At 38.9% G+C, this 19,445-nt stretch overlaps 3 protein-coding genes across 3 annotated transcripts; 2 read left to right on the forward strand and 1 right to left on the reverse strand.

Moving 5' to 3' along the window:
- The first annotated feature begins 127 nt into the window (after positions 1-127).
- On the forward strand, positions 128-7,948 carry mybl2b (v-myb avian myeloblastosis viral oncogene homolog-like 2b). The gene is made up of 16 exons (XM_067503898.1): positions 128-1,001; positions 1,951-2,313; positions 2,730-2,826; positions 2,938-3,009; positions 3,130-3,222; positions 3,367-3,587; positions 3,689-3,821; positions 3,917-3,976; positions 4,064-4,276; positions 4,432-4,704; positions 4,792-4,934; positions 5,040-5,139; positions 5,308-5,418; positions 6,326-6,442; positions 6,529-6,660; positions 6,768-7,948. Exons 2-16 carry the CDS (start codon positions 2,294-2,296, stop codon positions 6,894-6,896), a joined length of 1,914 nt encoding a protein of 637 aa, XP_067359999.1. The 5' UTR covers positions 128-1,001; positions 1,951-2,293; the 3' UTR covers positions 6,897-7,948.
- Positions 7,949-8,188: 240 nt separating this feature from the next.
- Positions 8,189-15,411, forward strand: rpn2 (ribophorin II). The gene is made up of 18 exons (XM_067503897.1): positions 8,189-8,296; positions 8,602-8,792; positions 8,894-8,989; positions 9,278-9,453; positions 9,544-9,619; positions 9,720-9,854; positions 9,960-10,136; positions 10,223-10,341; positions 11,197-11,302; positions 11,497-11,588; positions 11,680-11,794; positions 11,916-12,110; positions 12,209-12,295; positions 12,403-12,498; positions 12,915-12,990; positions 13,562-13,691; positions 14,236-14,331; positions 14,749-15,411. Exons 1-17 carry the CDS (start codon positions 8,284-8,286, stop codon positions 14,285-14,287), a joined length of 1,932 nt encoding a protein of 643 aa, XP_067359998.1. The 5' UTR covers positions 8,189-8,283; the 3' UTR covers positions 14,288-14,331; positions 14,749-15,411.
- Positions 15,412-16,225: 814 nt separating this feature from the next.
- Positions 16,226-18,799, reverse strand: ghrh (growth hormone releasing hormone). The gene is made up of 6 exons (XM_067505213.1): positions 18,529-18,799; positions 18,211-18,319; positions 17,391-17,492; positions 16,833-16,937; positions 16,614-16,739; positions 16,226-16,485 (listed from the first exon to the last, which is right to left on the reverse strand). Exons 2-6 carry the CDS (start codon positions 18,288-18,290, stop codon positions 16,473-16,475), a joined length of 426 nt encoding a protein of 141 aa, XP_067361314.1. The 5' UTR covers positions 18,291-18,319; positions 18,529-18,799; the 3' UTR covers positions 16,226-16,472.
- Positions 18,800-19,445: the final 646 nt, after the last annotated feature.

The raw sequence follows: 19,445 nt of genomic DNA on the forward strand, positions 1-19,445 counted from the left end.
AAAAACATTGATAAAGAAAAGAGGCCCGAGTTTCCCCACACATGGATCCTGTAACACAAAACAGACACCAATATGCAGATTTTTCCACTGCACAAGATTCAAATGGAGAAGGGGAAAAAAGTTAACTGAGCATCTTATCTGTAATTTTCATTCAATGCTTTCAAAATCAACAAATGTGTCCATGATGGCTGCAGAGGCTCTAAAAACTTTTCCCTCCGCAACGTAAAATCTCCGTGTGGAATGCGTGGGACAATCGAGTCAAGGAGAAACTTCAGGGGGGTATTTCGTAGACTCAGGTTTGGGACTCCATGTTGACTCCGGGACGCTAAACTCCATGCAAGGTTTGGGGCTGTTGCTCTCATATTTAATAAGTGAAACATCCCAAGACATTTGAGATGCGCAGAGGTCATTGCACGACTGGTCAAAAGGAGGAGCTTTCTTTTGCTTTTCAGTGTGCAAGTAGGGAGTAGAGGAATTCCCCTGTAGAAGTACGGCCAGGTGACAATTGTCAGTGTCTTGAGTGTTCAAGCTGTTCATGGAGAACGCCTGAGGAGAAGTGATGGGATCCGATGACGAGCAGAGAGAAGCCAGGATTGATAGTGTGGCATTAGATCCATCAGCTACTGTGTCATTTGAAGCTCTTGATGTGGAAAGTTGTTCCTGCGACAAAGCAGACAGCAAACTCTGTTCTCCATAAAACCTCCTGTCCAGCTCCGATGGAGATGAAAACTCAAAACTTTTCATATCTAGGAGGTAACATGTTAGATGGGGTTACCGCTTAAAATTAAGTGATTTGACTTAAACTAATCAATATTAAAAAAGAAACACAAGTTTACCTTTAACCACAAAAGCTTTCTCCATTGTTTTTCTGGGCCCGTGAAAACCAACGGCGTCCCAGGTGGGGTTTTAAACTGTGGACGCTGCTCGTTAATTAATCCAGCTGGTGGCTGAGTGGGATCATCAGCGGAGAAGGGACGAACCAACGTTTTAAACAGTATGAGGTAGATCACCTTTGATTCTTAACTTGCATAAATAAAGGAAACGATAATCCTTAAATTGTATTTTTATGTATATCTGTAAAGAAAAGTATAATTTTCTGGGGACGTTTTAATAAACCAATGAATTGGGGATACAGATGACATTTTTAGCATCATTTCCTTTCACATATTTTTTCAAACAACAATTGTATTTGTTTCTCAATGTCAATAAATATCAGGACATTAAATAACAGAACACAGAGTGAGGTCTTCAATTTACCTAATTTCAGTGACCACTGCGGTGCATAAGCCCAGTGTATAAAAAATGTGACAAGCAGGATAACTTCAAATTAAAGAAACTGGAGCCAGGCCAGGTTTTTTTCATCAACGGTGTCGCAATTACTTATTTTACTTATGATTTTGAGAATAGTTACTTGCCACTTTATTGGGTACACCTGTATAATGTAATGCAATCCAATACTCTGCCATCAATTCCACTTTTACATTGTAATACTTTTTCGGTTTTTAAGTTGAAACTGTCTGGTCATAATTCTGCACTCTGTTTAATATTGAGTTCATAATGGTTAGCGGAGTCATACTGGAGTGCATTATAAGAAGAGGGGGTTCTACCCTATTGGCCACCCTATTTAAAATGAATGAGGTGGCCAAAACTTTAGAACGAAGTAGAAAGTAGAATTAATGGCAGAGATTGCTGTATTGGATTGCACAGGCATATCTTATAAAGTGGACTGTGTGTCTATGTCTTACTCCTGTCGCTATTATTTTTATTGGTGTTAGTTATTCATTCATTTTCATATATTACAGGACCAGCATTTAGCTTGCCCACTATTTTGTAAAACTATTTTTTATCCTAATAATATCTGGCATGTTTGGAACGACTTAGGTACGTACGTATTTATTTATGTGTGTATTTATTTTATCATTTACCCTTATTAACTAGTTTATTTTGAAGGTGTTCCTGGAGTTTTCTGTCCGGCTGATCTGCCGCGCACATCTAATGCGCAAATACGTCACTAACCGGGTTGCACGACGGAGAAGGGCGCGAGATAGAAATCCAGGAGCGCGGAGAACTCCGGAGCTGGGCTTCAGCTGTTCACAAACTGGTATTATCATACAACACACCAGTACCGAACCTCCATCACCACCTCCGTACTACTTTATACACACACCAAACATACGGAGTACAACCAGAAATTAACTTTAACTTTACATTACCGAATGTACCTGTACCACACGAAGAGCGGCGGTAGCAGGAAAAATCACCGTCTGACCATAAACAACAGAAGCAGAGGGAAATGTCTTGGTGGCCGCGCGGGTAAGATGTTCATCCTTCCTACGTGTAGCATTAGCAGTGCTTATTTGTACTATAAACTGGTTCAACCTTAATGTTTTAATAACCCAATTAAAAATCCCGTTTTTTATCCTGGGCTAACTTTGTTATTTTTGAGTAATGCTAATGACTCGTCTGTGCCGCCCTTTTCCGGGACAAGCGAACTGTTAACGTTAGCAGACAACCTAGCTTAGTTCACTAACCTTGTATAATTTAACTCTTCATTTATCTGATAACCCCGACTAATACTGTAACTAACGGTATAACTGACAGTCAATGTCTCTCTATGAAATAGTCGCTAAAAGTTGAAATAAACCAGATTGTCAAGGGTCCGTCAGAGGCTAGTTTCTAGTTGTATCTGTCAGCTGTATCCATGGACATCACAGCTGTTTGTTTCTCAGTGAGGATGGAGAGGAGGCCATGCATCAAGACACTGATTCTGATGTGGCAGAGCAGAGAGATGGTGGGAAAGTAAAGGTGAAATGGACGCAGGAGGAGGTGATTGTCGTGACATTTACATGTTGTCTCAACGATTTCTGACCGTGTCAGTGTAAATAACAGCTCCTTAGGAACTGGAACACAAACATGCTAATGAGTGTATGTTTACAGGATGACAGGCTTAAGGCTCTGGTTCAAAAACTGGGACCAAATGACTGGAAATACATTGCTAGCTTCATACAAGTGAGTTTGATCAGCTTTTCTGTAGTTTATAGTAAACACGAGGACTTCTTTGCCTATGGAATGTCAACAGACGTATTGCTAAGTGTTTTGAACCATTTTACTCTCGTTTCATTTGTTTAGAATCACACTGAACACCAGTGTCAGCACCGTTGGTTTAAAGTCTTGGATCCTGAATTGGTTAAAGGTCCTTGGACCAAAGAAGAAGATGAGAAGGTAGGTGGCTTGTTGTCTAGCAATGCAGGAGTTATAGCTCATCAAAATATGGCTGGTACAAATATGGCTGTACCAGCTCACTCATCCAGTGATGTGATTGCTCAAAATAGGTTGTAATTTGGATGCATAACTCTAATTCTTCAGGTTATAGAGCTTGTAAACCGTTATGGCAACAAACAATGGGCAATGGTAGCCAAGCATTTAAAGGGAAGACTGGGGAAGCAGTGTAGAGAACGTTGGCACAACCACCTTAATCCCAATGTGAAGAAGTCATCATGGACAGCTGAGGAGGACCTGATCATCTACAAGGCCCACTGCCTGCTCGGAAATCGCTGGGCTGAAATTGCAAAACTGCTTCCTGGAAGGTAAATTCTTTCTGATTACCTTATGCTCAGCTCAGCTGTTTTGTGAGTTTTGAAAAAAAAAAAGTACTTAAAAGGATTAATGTTATAATACTCATTGGCAGGACGGACAATGCAGTGAAGAATCACTGGAATTCAACCATCAAACGCAAGCTAGAGATGGGCTTCTACGCTAAAGAGGTTTTCAAACCAAATGAACTTGAAGAGCTGTTGGCGCGTGTTAATAAAGATCTACAGGTGTCTATCTCTTTATGATATTCTTTTTTGAAATGCATTTATTATTGAACTTTCTGAAATGTACTGATGAAACAATCTGTTTTCTCATTGCTCAGATGCCAAGTTGCTCAAAAGATATTTCAGATAAGGACCTAGAGCAGAAAACACATCCTTCTGTAAGCGACTTTTTATATCTGTGTTATAGATAGGTAGGAGTAATGTTTTAGTGGAGTGTTGCTATAGATGTGTACTTTTTCCATCAGTTGCAGGAAGCAGCAGCCTGTGCCTCTGCTACAGCCAGTACCAGTGAAGCAGGGCCATCAAAGGCTGTCCGTTCTCCAAAAGACAGCTTAAGCCCCAAGACTGAAACAGACATCTCTGGAGATATGAGCTGTACCAGTTGGGTGGTGGACAGCTCCGGCTTTCTCTCCCCTACTGGCCCAGCACTGAAGGAAGTGCTGGACATGGTAGATGGGGTAAGTATCCCCTAAAACAGTATGGCATATAATTCAAATGTATGCTATTTTATAAATTGACGTTATTCATGTTGATATGCCATATGAATAATGGGTACGTGTTTAAGTAATGTTAACTGTGTGTGTTTTTTTTTTTTTTTTTTTTTTTAAATCAGGATCTTGATGGCTGGTACAACCTAGCAGCCTTTGACCTGCCTGAAGACAGTCCGAGCCCAGAGCGCCACCAGTTTCGTCTGGAGGGGAGTGCCCTGCAGGAATTGAGCAAGAGCAGCAAGGGGGAACTCATCCCAATTTCTCCTGGAGGGCTCACACCACCCTCCATACTGAACCGCCACAGCCGGAGATGCATCGCTTTGTCTCCCAATGCCAATAAGTCCATGACTCCTAAGAGCACTCCCGTGAAGATCTTGCCCTTTTCTCCATCTCAAGTAATACCTCATATTAACAGTGTAGTACTTAATTGTGTGCTATTGATGTTGTCACATTGTGGTTTTCTAACTAATATGTTGCTTCAGTTCCTCAACATGTGGACCAAGCAGGACACTCACGATCTGGAGAACCCGTCCCTCACATCCACACCAGTGTGCAGCCAGAAAGCCATTGTCACTACACCACTACAACGAGACAAGACCCCTCTCATTCAAAAAGAGAACTCAGTGTATGTGTTCTCTCTAATTGAAACCTTGTGGTTAATGGTGTTGTTTGGATTTGAATCTCAACATTAATTACGTTTGAATTTTTTTTTTTTTTTTCTCCCTCATAGATTTATTACACCTAACCACAAGTCTGACCTCTGTACAACCCCACGAACTCCAACACCATTCAAAAATGCCATGGAAAAGTATGGTCCTCTGCAGCCGCTGGTGAGTGTCTTTGATTTGTTTTAGTTAAAGATCAATGGCTTTTGGCTTGTCCCTTCAGGACCCAATGCTCTACACACTTAGCCACCAGGCCCCCTGTCTTTGATTTGTTTTAGTGAGGTCTGATTTTTCAGCACTGCATTAACACTGTTTCTTGCTGTGTTGTCTTAGCCTCAGACTCCGAATCTTGAAGACGACATCAATGAGGTTATTCGAAGAGATGCTGGAATTGACTTGGTTGTTGTACGTTCAACTCCGCCTGAGCAAAGACGCAAAACAATGGTAACTATGAGTAAACAGTAATACTCATATTAATACTTAATACTTATATTATTATTACTATATTTTAATGCTTTAACTCCCAGTATAAGACAACGTTTAAATATGTTACAGTTTGAATTGTAGAGAACTAAAGTAAAATTGGCATTCAGAATGTTAGTAAACAACATAATCTTGCATTACAGGCCGGTTGAGTAGTGAAGAGAAATTACAGGTAAAAAGTTGAAATGATAACTTTAGAATAGCCTGTAGGTAAATAACAAAATGTGTAAAAACTGTTACATTAATGTATAATTACTGGCAAAGCTTAAATTTTTGTTAAAATTAGAAAGGATTTTACACTGGTAGTAGATACTCTTAAGAATAATATTTACTACGGTGAGTAATAGCACAGTGTAATTTTGGTGTATATTATAAGCCAATAATTTGTCATTTGGATTTAATGTTTTGTCAGCCAACCTGGAAGGTAGCATCTCCCTTGTTCCCTTGACAAAAACTGAAATACCGGTATTCCAATGTCTTTTGGATCACTGCAGAAAAGATCTGTGGCTATCAAGTTTTACCATATATCATTTCAGCATAGACAGTAGTCACACGGAAGATAATTCTATATTCAAGTTATCTGGTAAGATTTATGTATATATCTGTTTATATATATATATAAATATAACGGAGCCCAGTCATAGTTGCATGAATTCTACATCACCACCACTAAACTTCCAATTTGTAATTTGCTTTAGCATATCTACCACTTCTACAAACGACTTTTCTCAGTTTGCATACAAAACAATATGTGTCTTCTGCTCAAACCGCCAAAATGATGCAGTCCTGTAGATTTAAGGCTTTTACTCTGGTCTCTCTTTTTTTTTTTTTTTTTTTTAATAATTCTTGTTTGTTTTTAAAATCCCAGCACCGCCCTCCTATGAAAAAAGTGCGAAAATCATTGGCCCTAGATGTCATAGACTGCCAGTTGATTCCTAAATACCTATGCAAATCCATAAAAACTGAAGCCAAACACAATTTCAAGGTAAGAATGCGTATGTATAATTTATTAGCCTCTGTGGATTTGACCCAGTCTGATTTATGCTTTTTGTCCCTTGTTTTTGACCACAGGAAGAACCTGTTACAGTTTCTCTGAACTCCTCGTCATTTTACAGTAAGCGACATGAAAATATTTTGGATCAGGGCTTCCTTCTCGGTCCCAGTGACAGTGCCATATTTCCCAGTACGGTGCCACCAGTTCCAGTAGGTTCCATCTTTAACCTTAAAAGGAATGAATATTCTCTTCAGCAGACAATGTATTTTACCTGGCCTATTTCTAATTCTACTGCAACCTATTTCTCTCTGTTCAGATGTCAAAGGAATGGGAGACAGTTGTTTGTGGACAGACTAAAGACCAGCTCATAATGACAGAGAAAGCTAGACGCTATCTTCGTTCGCTAAAATCCCACGCACCAAACCGGGCTTTGATTCTGTCGTAAGATGTCTCCACTTTACAAGATGTTACACTTATAGGGACTAATGTTGTTAGTCCCTGGCTCTTTTGCCATTGTAATGTTGAAGGAAAACAACAGGTCATGTCTACAGTTTGTTTAGTACAGTTTGTTTGAGCAAGTAATTAGCAATCAAAAACTTTTCAGTGTGTAGCTCTATAAATCTGAGAGAATGGCGCTTTTAGATATAGTCCCAATACAGTAATTTTGTGTAATGCTTGAAGCGTAAATCACATGTCATTGTATTGTAATGTTTGAAAAGATCAATGAATGTAAAATTGAAAAATTACACCTATATACTTGTGCCATTGCTGAAAAGACATGGTTTTACATTGCATAATGTGTCTAATTTAACAGTCTTTTAAAATTGTAATAAGTACAGATCCTCAGGTTGAATGTCCATATCTAAATGTCACATGTGTTGTAATATACTCTAGTTTTGATTGTGGGGTAAATTCAGGCAGGTTGATCCATTTAGGGATGAATGTCAGCTGTACATTGATCTGTGTAGCACTTGTATACATTGATAATATACAACTCAATACAAATGTATAGAGAGTAAATTTAAACTTTGCTGAAATTGTAATCATCAATTACCCATTAAGATGATGTGCAATGTAAAACAGTAATAAATACAACAGGGAAAAGTTTTCTTTATGCAATATTCATGTATGTGACATGTAATGGGGACATGGAGGTTATAACATTTGATGCCAATTGTATAATGCACTTTGGCACTGTCAATATTTAGTGTTTTACTTATCATGTAACAATTTAAGAGACTTAATAAATTGCCAATAATATGTACAATACACAGTTCCCTCTTGAGAACGCAGCTACAGCACAACATGATACATGATATCTAAGGTATTCTGTAATATTACATTTGAGGAGATGTTTTCTATGTTCATGTAAAGCACTGTCCTGTTTACTTTCTAAATAAAATTATGTGATCCGCTTGATTATCCATTTGTTTGCCATTATAGTATTGGCAAACAAGTCAAATGAAAAAAAAATCCTATGTAGAAGATTGTACTTTCTTTCCCACCTGTGCTCTACTATACAAAAGCAAGACCAGTTTATTTGCTAAGATTACAAAGTTCAGGACCTTGGGTTCAATTTATTTCAAATGCTTTAAGCGTTGTAGAAATCCTGTTTAGTTAGGATAAAAACACTATCGAGACTAATTATATTAAATATAATAATTAACATGGCTGGGTAATCATTATCAATGTTTGAGTGACGTGTACGTGTAGAAAAAAAAAGTCTTTTACTTTAAAATACATAACCGGATGTTATACCTCTTACGAGAGCTCGTTCTCAAAGACACCGGAAGGAATCGTCGGTTTGGTGACGCTGCATTAGACTGTATGACATGGACCGGTCTAGTAAGTAATTCGTTAGTTAAACTTGAATATTAGGTTATATATGTTTGTGTTTTGTTTTTATTATGATGTGTAATCCATTAATGAACTGTCCGTCTTATCATTTGTGAAACAAACCGCCTGGTGCATGTTGTGTGCTGCTTCCTACTGTCGTTAGCTTGTCTTTTAGCCAAACCTGCAGTGGACGAACGAGCGTTATATTAATGAATGAAGAATTTTTACAATATGTACGTTTTTTTGTGTTCTAGTGTATAATTAAAGATTTCGACCGCCCGGTAGATTTAAATTTGTTACCACTGTTTCTGCAGGGGTATTCGGGTTTTTAGTCGTAAGCTTGGCTCTCGCTGCAGCTCAGGCGCTGACACCAGCGCACCACCTCTCCCTGTCGGATGTGGCCCGGTTGCAGAACCTCCTGAGCCAGCCATTCAGGGACCTGGAGTCCGCATACTACTCTGTTGTTGGCTTGACCAAGCTTGGAGCGAACGTTCCTGATCACAAGGTAAAACAGTTAGTCCATTTGTGAACATTTATTCTGGCATAGAGGACCAGAACCATGAATGACTCAAAAATTCTTTGCATTTTCTTTGTCTTTATTTACAGGAAGTATGCACATTTCTCAAATCCCAGCTTGATCCCACCAGTGTAGACTCTCTCTTTTTTGCTGCTGAGACCAGTCAGGCCATTTCAGGATGTGAGGTATGAAAATTGTTCTTGCCTTGGCCCTAGTTACTGTTTTACTGACAGTTTTTATACTTAAAACATTGCGGTAGATAAATGTTGGTGAACAGTGCGGTGGAGCTGTGGACAATTAAAAAAAAATAAATAAATAAGTGTTACAAATATTTATCTTAAATCCAGATAATTGCTTCATTGTCAACATATTAGAGAAATCCTACACATCCTTGCAATTATTTGTTTAACTTCAATGTGAGTCTCAAAGTACCAAAGCATACCAAGTACCATACCAACTTAATCAATCTGTAGATCCCTGTGTCCAATGAAACCCGTGACATCCTTCTGGCAGCAGTTAGTGAAGACTCAACCATGACTCAGATTTATCGGGCTGTGAGTGCACTGAGCTCTTTGGGGCTACCTCTGGCATCACAGGAAGTTGTAGTTGCCCTTACAGCTCGCATCAACAAGGAGGACAATGTTGTGGCGTAAGTGTGCACTGATTCGGGAGGGCATGCACAATTTGTTTATGTTTTGGAGTTTTTAACTTACAACTAACCTGTGTTCCCTGTACACAGCATCACTTTAGCCTTGCAAACAGCAGCACGTCTGTCCAAGCAGGCAGAACTTGGAGGGATATTGGAAGAAATTGAGGTGAGTTATTAAACCACCAGGTGGTGCTGTGTGACTGTTCTTTTTCGCAAACACATACATTTTGAAACAGAAATAGGTTTTAATGATTTTTACCTTTCAGGATCTGACAGCACGCTTGGATGATCTTGGAGGTATTTACCTCCAGTTTGAAGAGGGACTTGAGGCAACTGCCCTGTTTGTGACTGCTGCTTATTCTTTATCAGATCATGTGGAAATGGAACCCCCCCTCAAGGAGGTTTGTTTTGTTTTTTGTTTTTGGTTTTTTTTTTGCTTAGTTAAAAGAATATCTCTACATGTGTCTTATTCTCTTAAACTGATAAAAGAGATGTGCTTTTCACAGGACCAGGTCATCCAGCTGGTGAACTCTATCTTCAGCAAGAAGTCTTGGGACTCTCTGGCTGAGGCCTTCAGTGTGGCAAATGCTGCTGCTGCTCTCTCAAACAACCGCTTCCATGTGCCGGTCATTGTCAGTGCTCAGGGCCCAGCCACAGTGTCTCACAGCCAACCAACTCTACAGGTGCACAGTTGTTTGAATCTTAGCAGAGCTTCAGTCCTCTGCATGGCTTCTAATCATTAAATTGCGATGTTGTTTCTGGTTTACAGCTGCTTGTTACTGATGTCATGTCTCAACCTCTGGACTCAGCCAATGTGCTAGTGGATTCTGCATACGCCATGGCATCCAAGAGCAACATCCTCAGCCAGGCACCTTTCACACTTAATGAGTATGTATTGTTTGAGAGATAAGTGAAAGCTTTACATTTGTTATCTGGGTTACCCACTACTACTACTACTACTACTACTACTACTACTATTGTACTGAATTATTATTAAACTGCTGATATGAATGAAAGAATATCTGAGAGAATAGGACTTCTCTGAAGCTACAGTATCACTAAGGCCACTGTGCAACAGTGAAGCATCTTCTCTCACAGTCTTTGAGTGCTAACAGACACTAGATAGAGAGATACCCTAACTAATAAAGTCCTTTTTTTTTTTTTTGTGACAAAACCATTTTTGACATTTAACCAATAAATGCAGTGACAGAACTGGCTAAACTTGATAAGCTGCTGCTCAATGTTTTCCACAGTAATTTACTAATGGGAAACAAGCCTTTCATTGTATAGTAACGGCTGTTCCATCTAAATCTTAAATCTTGTTGCATGCACTTCAGGCCCGACCTTGATGTTATTTGTTTTTTTATTATACAATATCTTTCATATAAGCATATGTCTGTGGTAAGTGTTTGAAATATTGCGCCTTGCCTAGTGTGTCTGAGACTATGATCCCTTCGTTAACAGCCAGGTGAAATGTGTATCCAGTGCAGCATAGCACAGAAATGTCCTTATCATAGACATTTCTCTTCCATTAGTCACAAATAAATAGCCGCTCCCTGAAAAATCCTAAACAAATCTTATAGAACATTCTTTAAATGAGAGATTACGTCTTTTCTTGTCAAAAGTGGACCTCTCTCTTTGTGAATGGGTTTTACCTTTTAATATATGTGATGTTTCTTTTGTAGAGCTGCCACATTTTAGTATAAATGTATACGACGAAAGTTTTTTCTTTTCTTTGTTTAGTGGTGTCTTTGAACTGAACTTCATGTCCGTCCAGCCAGCCAGTGGATACTACCAGTTTACTGTTGCAGTGACGGGGGATAGCCGACTGGTTGGCAATCATGTTGAGGTGAGGTGGTGTTCAGTGTAACGGGAATGGATCGTGTTTAATCAAATTATGAACCATTAGTTTATTGTTTAGAAATCTTTTTAGGCATGTTACTATGCATTCTGTCATAAAAAGTGTTTCTGGCATGAATTAACTTTTTGTATGCTAGCGTCATGCCTTTACATATGTAACGTTCTGAGTTTCTTCACCTGTAGCTCAAAGTGAAAGTGTCCACTGAGGTGGCTGTTACTAACATGGACCTCTCTGTGGTGGATAAGGACCAGAGCATTGGCACAAAGACCACCAGGTTGGGAAAGAAGTCTGATATGTGAGGCACTTTATTTGCTGACTGCATGGCTGTGAAATACTAAATCTTTTTATTTCTTTAAATGGCCCAGAGTGGAGTATCCTTCCAAAGCAAAGAGCCCCTTTACCGCAGACAGCCACCAAAACTTTGCCATGTCCTTCCTGCTGGCTGATGTCAACACTGGAGTGGAGCTCACCCCTCACCAGGTATGTAATAAACACATGTCAGCAAGAAATGGCTAGAAACATTTCTTCTGTTTATTGCTGAGCTCTAAGGGTGAGCTCTCAGGTTTGTTTCAGCTGAAAAAACATATTTTCTTATTCCCAGACCTTTGTTCGGCTGCACAATCAGAAAACTGGCCAAGAGGTTGTATTTGTGGCTGAACCTGATAGCAAGAACCTGTACAAATTTGAGCTGGACACAGCTGAGCGGAAGTCCGAGTTTGACTCCATCTCAGGAACCTACTCCCTTTACCTAATTGTTGGGGATGCTACCTTGGAGAATCCCATCTTGTGGAATGTGGTGAGTGGCAGCATCAGTACTGATTTTGAGGAATTATTGGTAATATAACATGTGCTCAGCAAGTTGAACTCTAGTGTGCTGTTGTAATCTGTTGAAAGGCGGATGTTGTGCTAAAGTTTGTGGATGAGGAGGCCCCAGCTACCATTCAGTCCAAGACTCTTTATGTACCCAAGCCAGAGATCAAGGTAATACTACTTATTTATATCTAAATTACAGCATCGTAATGGAATATCAAACAGCATGCTGTAGATGCTGTAGTCCATATGTTTAAATGCTCCTTATGTCTGTGCAGCACTTATTCAGGGAGCCGGAGAAGAAGCCTCCTACTGTGGTCTCCAACACCTTCACTGCACTTGTCCTTTCTCCCTTCCTGCTTCTGCTCATTCTGGTAATACTGCAAAGTTTTTGCTTTAAACATTTGTATTATTTAAAGGCACATCTGACAACAGACCTACTTCCATTATTAATGAAAACCTTGTTTTAATAGAGCGTGCAGCTTTGTCGCTGTTGTACACTCAGTGGTTACGTTTTTTTGTTTTTTCAGAAAAGCTCTTCAATATTAAGCGTTGGTACACAGCGAATCAGGCTCCAGTAGAGCAGGAACATAATGCTTGTTTTAATTTGAAAACACAAAAGCTATGGTGTATTTTTTTCCCCCGCCATTTGCAGTGCTGAGTAATAGTTATTGTTACAGTAGATCAGTGCATTGTGTGTTCAGTGGTAAACAATATTTCAGGCCTTTTGTTTGCGGCTCTTGCATGGGATGAAAATCACATTGTCTTTTGTTACCCCTCTCCTCTGTAGTGGTTGAAGCTCGGAGCCAACATCTCCAACTTCAGCTTCTCTCCCAGCACCATCCTCTTTCACATGGGACACGCAGGTATGTCCTTAACTTTGAAATAAAATGTTCATCATACACCATTGTTTTTGGCCTCCTTATGTGCTGCTGTTGAAGAGAACGGAATTGCTGTGATGACTATGGGTACCACGGTGCACAGGTGAAACCACAGATGAAGTCTGGCTGTGTTCCTCAAGCCCAATTAGGGTTTCACTGACATACTTCTGCAATGTAGGTCTTTGTTAGAGGACTAAAAATACTAAGAGATTTAAAAAAAAAAAAAAAAAAGGTCGGGGTGCATTCTTCTGCTAGTACATTTAGGTAAATTCAGTTTTGAGTTATTTGTCCTTTTAACTGTATATTTCAATTTTTTGCTATTTTGCTTCACTTCACTTCAGAGGCAAGTGTACTTTTACTCCACTACATGTATTTGATTAGTATAGTTACTACTTTTCAGAATTATATTAATAATACATGAATACAGTGTAATCCCCAGTATTAATTTTTCTGAATGAAGATAACTTTTGGTACTTTAAATGTTTTTTGACAGTTGTGTTTATTATCAGGCAGCTATTTTGTTTGGGTGTTGATGTTCTCTGTTGTCTTATTTCAGCCTTGCTCGGCCTTATGTACGTCTACTGGACACACCTGAACATGTTCCAGACCCTGAAGTACCTGGCGATTATTGGAGGTGTAACTTTCCTTGCTGGAAATCGCATGCTGGCCCAGAAAGCCGTGAAGAGGTACGTCTCCCCATGATGCACAGCATAAATGGTTCCTAGAGAGTCATTAATCCAAGAGAGAAAGCCTGGCCTCTTTGAGATGATGAGGACTCGGATGCTTTGAGGCCTCTTGGTAGTCCTTAGCCCTCAACCTTCTATATCAGTGACTCCTCATGCTGGTCCCCAGAGGCTGATTTCCATGCCAGGCACTCTGCAAAAGAGCAGAGCTCATGCTTACGAGCAAAGAAGTGTGGGAGAAAGCTCTGCAAGAGTTTGATCTGAATGGGCTATTTCTTCAAACCATCAATATGTACAGCCCTCCAAAGGCCAGACTGAGCAATTTGTAGCCTGTGTCACTGACTCAAAACGTCACGCTGTAATTGTTCAGTTCTTGGTCTTACAAGGAGGAGTTTAACCCTTTCAAACAGTAGAATATTTCGGCTACTGATTCATCAAATGTAATTTTTATTTACACTTAGGGCTTTTTAGTCCTTCTTTCCTGACTGTCTCCGCCTCCCTTTAACCCCTCTATGCACCCTCCACTTTCTCTTTACTCCTTTTTCAGGATTGCCGCAGAACAAAGTAGTAGGTTGGCAAAGTATAGGAGCCTACGATAAACCCCCGTTTGTAAAAAATGAGTTGGTCGTGCTTCCAGGCTAAAGTAAGGGCATTCTTATAGACTGCATCCACAGTGCATCTCCATATTTGGCTGGCATCGTGCATGGCTGTGTGGCGCTCACTCATACCAGCTCCTTGGTGTTCACATGTACTTGCCACCCTCCCCCCGTTTTGCCTCTTCACTCATCCCACCATTATCATCGCCAGTACTTCTGCAACCCCTCCATTGTGCCCTAACACTCGTGATTCTGGTTTGAGTGATGTCCATTGTCTTAAACGTGAATATTTTGTCATAAGAGTTTTTGTGGTCTCGCCGGATGACATTGTTTATTGTGGACGGGTGCAAATTAAAATGCATGATAAATATTTAAATGACTTACAAAAAGCCAGGAAGGTTTTTCAATCATTTTAAGTTTGTAATGATTGTTTTTTATTTTTGTTTCTTCTCTCTCTCCTGCAGACTTGAGAAAAAATAACAGCGAGAAAAGTTAAAGAAGACACAGTTTTTTTTTTTCTTTTTTTTTCCAACGAGTCATTCATCCAAATCAGACTTTTTAAAACTGGCATTGCAGTTCAAGGATCCAGTCAACAGTTTAAACATGGAAGTTTTCCATGTTGTTGAAAAACTTGTCTGATGTCCATGTTACCAAATGGAAGAAATTGAGACGTCACTGCATCTGTGAGGATAAATGGTCAATGACCGATTTCCCCAATTGAGGGCAGTAAAGCTACTGATGACTGCACTTCATCTTCTTGTAAGATTTCTTTTCTTGTTCAACATGCCCGTGACTTCTATGTGAGCCAGGATTTTTATTTAGGGTTACTTTCTGAATTTGGGGTATTTGTATTTTATTTTTTTGTACATTCCTCTTTGTTGTGCTCAGTGCTCATTTCACCTTATAACAGAAGTCAACATGTTTCAGCTGATTAAACCACTGTCAGAAAAACTAAAACTTATTACTAATTGTGCCGATGTGTCTGACTGATGCATCACATATCTTGGAGGAGCTATATAGGAGGAGTTTATTTCCCCCTGAAAAATTTCTTAATAATAAAATGTGGGCAGTTTGAAGACACAATGTTTTTTGTAATGAAGAAGAGGAAATAAAGAAATTGAGGTGAATCAGTGTATGTTTTGTGTGTGTGTGTGTGTGTTTGTATTTTCTGTAAGATTGACATATTTGGACTGAGTAAAGGTTGACAGACTTAGATGAATCTAGTGCTTGGTAACTATTAGATTGTTGTTCTTTTAATAGATACTTGTTTTTGGATTTTCCCAAAAGTGTTTCCTTGCTGAGACTATCTTTGAAACCTGGCTCTTTAACTCACAACCCAATTTGTTAAGAACATGAATTCTTCTATTATATTATTATGTTAGTACAAATTATAAACATAAGGTTACTGTCTGTGACTCTGGTTAAAGACATAAAATTACCACCACTGACTGAGAACTTAGCTAGCAGAAAGGGTGGGGTGTCCTTCCCCTGTTTGTGCCCAGGGGCCCATTTTCATAATTCATGATCAGTCCACGATTGTGGCAGCATATATGGTGTCAATCTATGGAACTTTGCATGTGGCCACCAGTATAATATCAAATACTAAAACCTACATTAACAGATGCGAGGCAAGAAGAGCCATAAAACGAGTCAGTAATACACAGCAGTCTAAAGTTTAACATTAGTGAGATCTAAATCTAATGTCTTATTACTAATGATTATATGTTTTTACTTCTAACACTTTTAACATAATTTAAATTATACATTGTTATAAATTTCTGCCAAATGAAATGTCCTAGTCGAGCCTGTAGTAATTATCTTATAAATATTACAGAGACTATAAAAAAAAAAAATTCATACATTTCCACCAGTGCCAGCTTAAGCAGGCCCAGACCGGCTTATAGATCAACCTGGACATAAAAGGCATATTGTTCAATATTTTATTACCATAATCCTCTATTTCAGTACATCAGACACTTAGAAATACCAAGATGTCATGTTTATTTCAGTTAAATTGTAAAACTCAAAAGTTGTTCTCACAGCTTTTAATGGAAATAAAAAACGACAATATAATTTTCCCCCGTAAAGAACAGTTTAGACAAAGTGTAAGAAAACAAGCAGACACTTAAGGAAATGCAATGAGCACTGGCAGCCTTCAGCGTGTTCTGTCCACCACGCTCAACAACTCTCAACTCAACTGTCTGTAAAGATGGAAAATTCAGGTTAGGAAAAGACCATTCAAAATCTTGGTTGAAATATCAAAGATGAGGATTTCTCTATATATTTTTTACAATTCTGAGCTCCAAAGTTTGTATTAGGCCTTATGTACCTAGGCCTCATGAGGTTCCCGTGGACTCCTCTGTATCTTTGATTGCTCTGGATGGATGTCAGATCTTCTTTGAAGGTCCCTTCATACATATCTGACCGGCGCTTCATGTAGCTCTCACTTTCATCCCTGTGGAAAAACACCAACAATACATGTTGCATATTTTATACTGGATTTTGTGCACACTAGAGGGGCATCATACTCCCCTTGGGCTATACCTACCCCAGCCTTTTGCCCATTATTGTCTGGAGGAACTTCCTGGCTGAGATTTGGCCCAGTACTTTCCTGTAACTGTTTGTGAAGATGGCATCAGCATGGCGCCCTGAGCTACAATCAGACAGTGGGACATCAGTCCAGCTATTACACAACAATGCAATAAATCAACAACATAAAGAAACTTAAAGCTTTTGTCAGCCATTCTGTCTTCACATGTTACATTGCATTTACTAATCAGAATCAATTTACCCAAATGGCAAAAACATATACACATATACACCAAATCCAGCTTATGTTTTATTTGCTCAGATTTTCACAAAGCCTGTCTATTTTTTTAGAATCACTTTCTAACAAATTAATAGTAACTGTAAAAATAAAGCTCACAAAATGTTCTGTAAATTGCCCAGAATAACTGTGGCATTGACTTAGGAAATTCCATTCACCTCTTGTATTCTAGTGTAGCGTCACATAAAAAATCTTTCTACACAAACAAAATAATTTGGGTAAACTCACCCATTATGTCATCTTCTACATCATCCACTCAGTCCATGTTATCACACTTACCGTGACTCTGCTTGCTTCCAGGGAGGGCTTGTGTCCTGCAGCTGCTCTGCTGGATTCTTTAGAGAAGATGTCATCAGGATAGACGTGTCCTTCTGGCCGAACCTAAGAAAGTTTTCTATTAACTAAATGAATATAGAACATCATCTTCGAATATTTTCACATGCATTATACCATACTTGTATTTAAATATTTTGGATTTTCAACCTGTGACATAAATTGTAAATAAATTATAAGCCATTTTTCATGTTTAAGTTGGATTAAAAGAGAACAATCCACAGTCTAACTTCAATATTCTGCAGCGCTTCTTGAATTACATATTCTGCTGCTTTGGTACCACTGCTGTGTTAATGTAACGCTGTGGCAAATACTGACATCTTGACCACCGTTAGCATAACAAGTGCAGGGGACATAGCTATAACATATTAAGTAGGCAGTTTAAGCCATCACACAGTGCACTACAAGGATAGATATTATCCTTCGATAAGTCCTGATATCAAGATCAAGTCAACCAAGAGCTCAAATCAGTAAATTGGTCTGTCATGTTCAGTCTCCGGTAGAAAATATTCATATAAAGGCTTCTGTTAATTTCAGCTGTTCTGTACAGATTTTTTATATTTAATAACATCATCTATCCAAATATATTTAGTGTTAAGAAATAATCTTCACCCACTTTGTTTCTGCTGCCATCAATACATGAGTGTCTGACCAAGAGAGTTAAGAAGTCATAATCTATTTAAAATACATTAAACTAAACCCCTAAAATCCTAACAATGGAAATGAAAAAGATGTGAGGAATTTTGGTGAATCTGTCAGGACTTACCTAATGGATGGGTAAAGTGGGGAGCCTGATAAAGACATGACCAGGCAACAAAACAGCAGCAGTGCAGCTTTCTCCATCATCACAGCTAGTCCTGGAGAAGAATGGATGGCTGGGATAAATGACAGGAGTAGATATTATATTAGAAAAAAAAAAAAAAAAAACAGCTGAAAGCACAGTGTTCCTTTAACCAGCCTCATCGCTCTGCAGAAGGGACTGAAGTTGCAGCAAACAGACACTGATAGTGGGATGGGAATAGTCAACATTTCAACAACAATTTAAATGTTTGAAATTTGAAGTTTATACACATAAGCACATTACATTTAGGATGTTATCAGGATGTTTTCTGTGAAGTTTGAGCGTCTCTGTAGTTCCTCTTTATTCTGCACTCTCGACTCTCATCATCTCACACGGCTGGGAAAATTGAAAAAAGAAAACCTAGAACAGTGATGTTTGTCATCCCTGCATCCATGTTCAGTTTATACTGGACCTGTAGCTTCCAGTCACTCCCACTTCACACATGATCTTTCTCTCTCTCTCTCTCTCTCTCTCTCTCTGTCTCTCTCTTCTGTTTAGTCCTTTTTGTTCCTCTCCTCCTTTCTCAAGTGTAAGTTTGCTGTGTTGGCACTTCCCTTATATACAGAAAAATCCCCCTGTGTTGTGCACTGTAATGCCAACATAGCAATTGAGATGGTTAGAAAAGAATAAGAACAAATGTTTGGCAGATTACTGTACTGTATAGTATGTAGTTTATTTTTAGTATGTACTTAGAAAACCATTGTCCTAAACTGACTGTTTCAAAATATAAAAGATGAGACACAGGTCACAGTTGGAAAATTAAAAAACAGAAAATAAGAAACATGGCATTGCCATCTCACTTTAACATCCTTTATACAAATTCCTGCCTAAAATAATGCTGCTGTGCATTGCTGCCTTATAAAATAGAATACATTTAAATTAACAGCCCATCTTTCTGGTGGTCACACTCTTGATCTTGTTTTTAGTCTGGGTCTTGGGATTTCAGAACTGAAAATTTGGGATTTGTCTGTATCTGACCATAGGCCTATTGCTTTTAGCTGTGAATTACAGATTGTTAGGGACTCTCCACATCCCAAGTGTTCACGTGTGTACAATGAGCATTGTGCCGTTAAGTTTTGTACTCTTTAATTCTGCGGACGTGACATTCCTTGACTCCACCTGCACAAATGAAATGGTTGATTATTTTAACTCACTTTGGG

Source organism: Channa argus, chromosome 5 (genome assembly GCF_033026475.1).
Source record: "Channa argus isolate prfri chromosome 5, Channa argus male v1.0, whole genome shotgun sequence".
Classification (NCBI taxonomy): Eukaryota; Metazoa; Chordata; class Actinopteri; order Anabantiformes; family Channidae; genus Channa; species Channa argus.

Excerpts from the sequence above, each read along its gene's own strand:
- mybl2b (XM_067503898.1), top strand. The coding sequence starts at position 2,294 with ATGTCTTGGTGGCCGCGCGG. Across the intron at positions 4,277-4,431 it reads TGCTGGACATGGTAGATGGG|GATCTTGATGGCTGGTACAA; the intron begins GTAAGTATCCCC and ends TTTTTAAATCAG. Across the intron at positions 4,935-5,039 it reads ATTCAAAAAGAGAACTCAGT|ATTTATTACACCTAACCACA; the intron begins GTATGTGTTCTC and ends TCTCCCTCATAG.
- rpn2 (XM_067503897.1), top strand. Across the intron at positions 11,303-11,496 it reads TGGTTGGCAATCATGTTGAG|CTCAAAGTGAAAGTGTCCAC; the intron begins GTGAGGTGGTGT and ends CTTCACCTGTAG. Across the intron at positions 12,296-12,402 it reads TACCCAAGCCAGAGATCAAG|CACTTATTCAGGGAGCCGGA; the intron begins GTAATACTACTT and ends ATGTCTGTGCAG.
- ghrh (XM_067505213.1), bottom strand. The coding sequence starts at position 18,290 with ATGATGGAGAAAGCTGCACTGCTGCTGTTTTGTTGCCTGGTCATGTCT. Across the intron at positions 17,493-18,210 it reads CCACTTTACCCATCCATTAG|GTTCGGCCAGAAGGACACGT; the intron begins GTAAGTCCTGAC and ends AAACTTTCTTAG. Across the intron at positions 16,740-16,832 it reads ATAATGGGCAAAAGGCTGGG|GGATGAAAGTGAGAGCTACA; the intron begins GTAGGTATAGCC and ends GTTTTTCCACAG.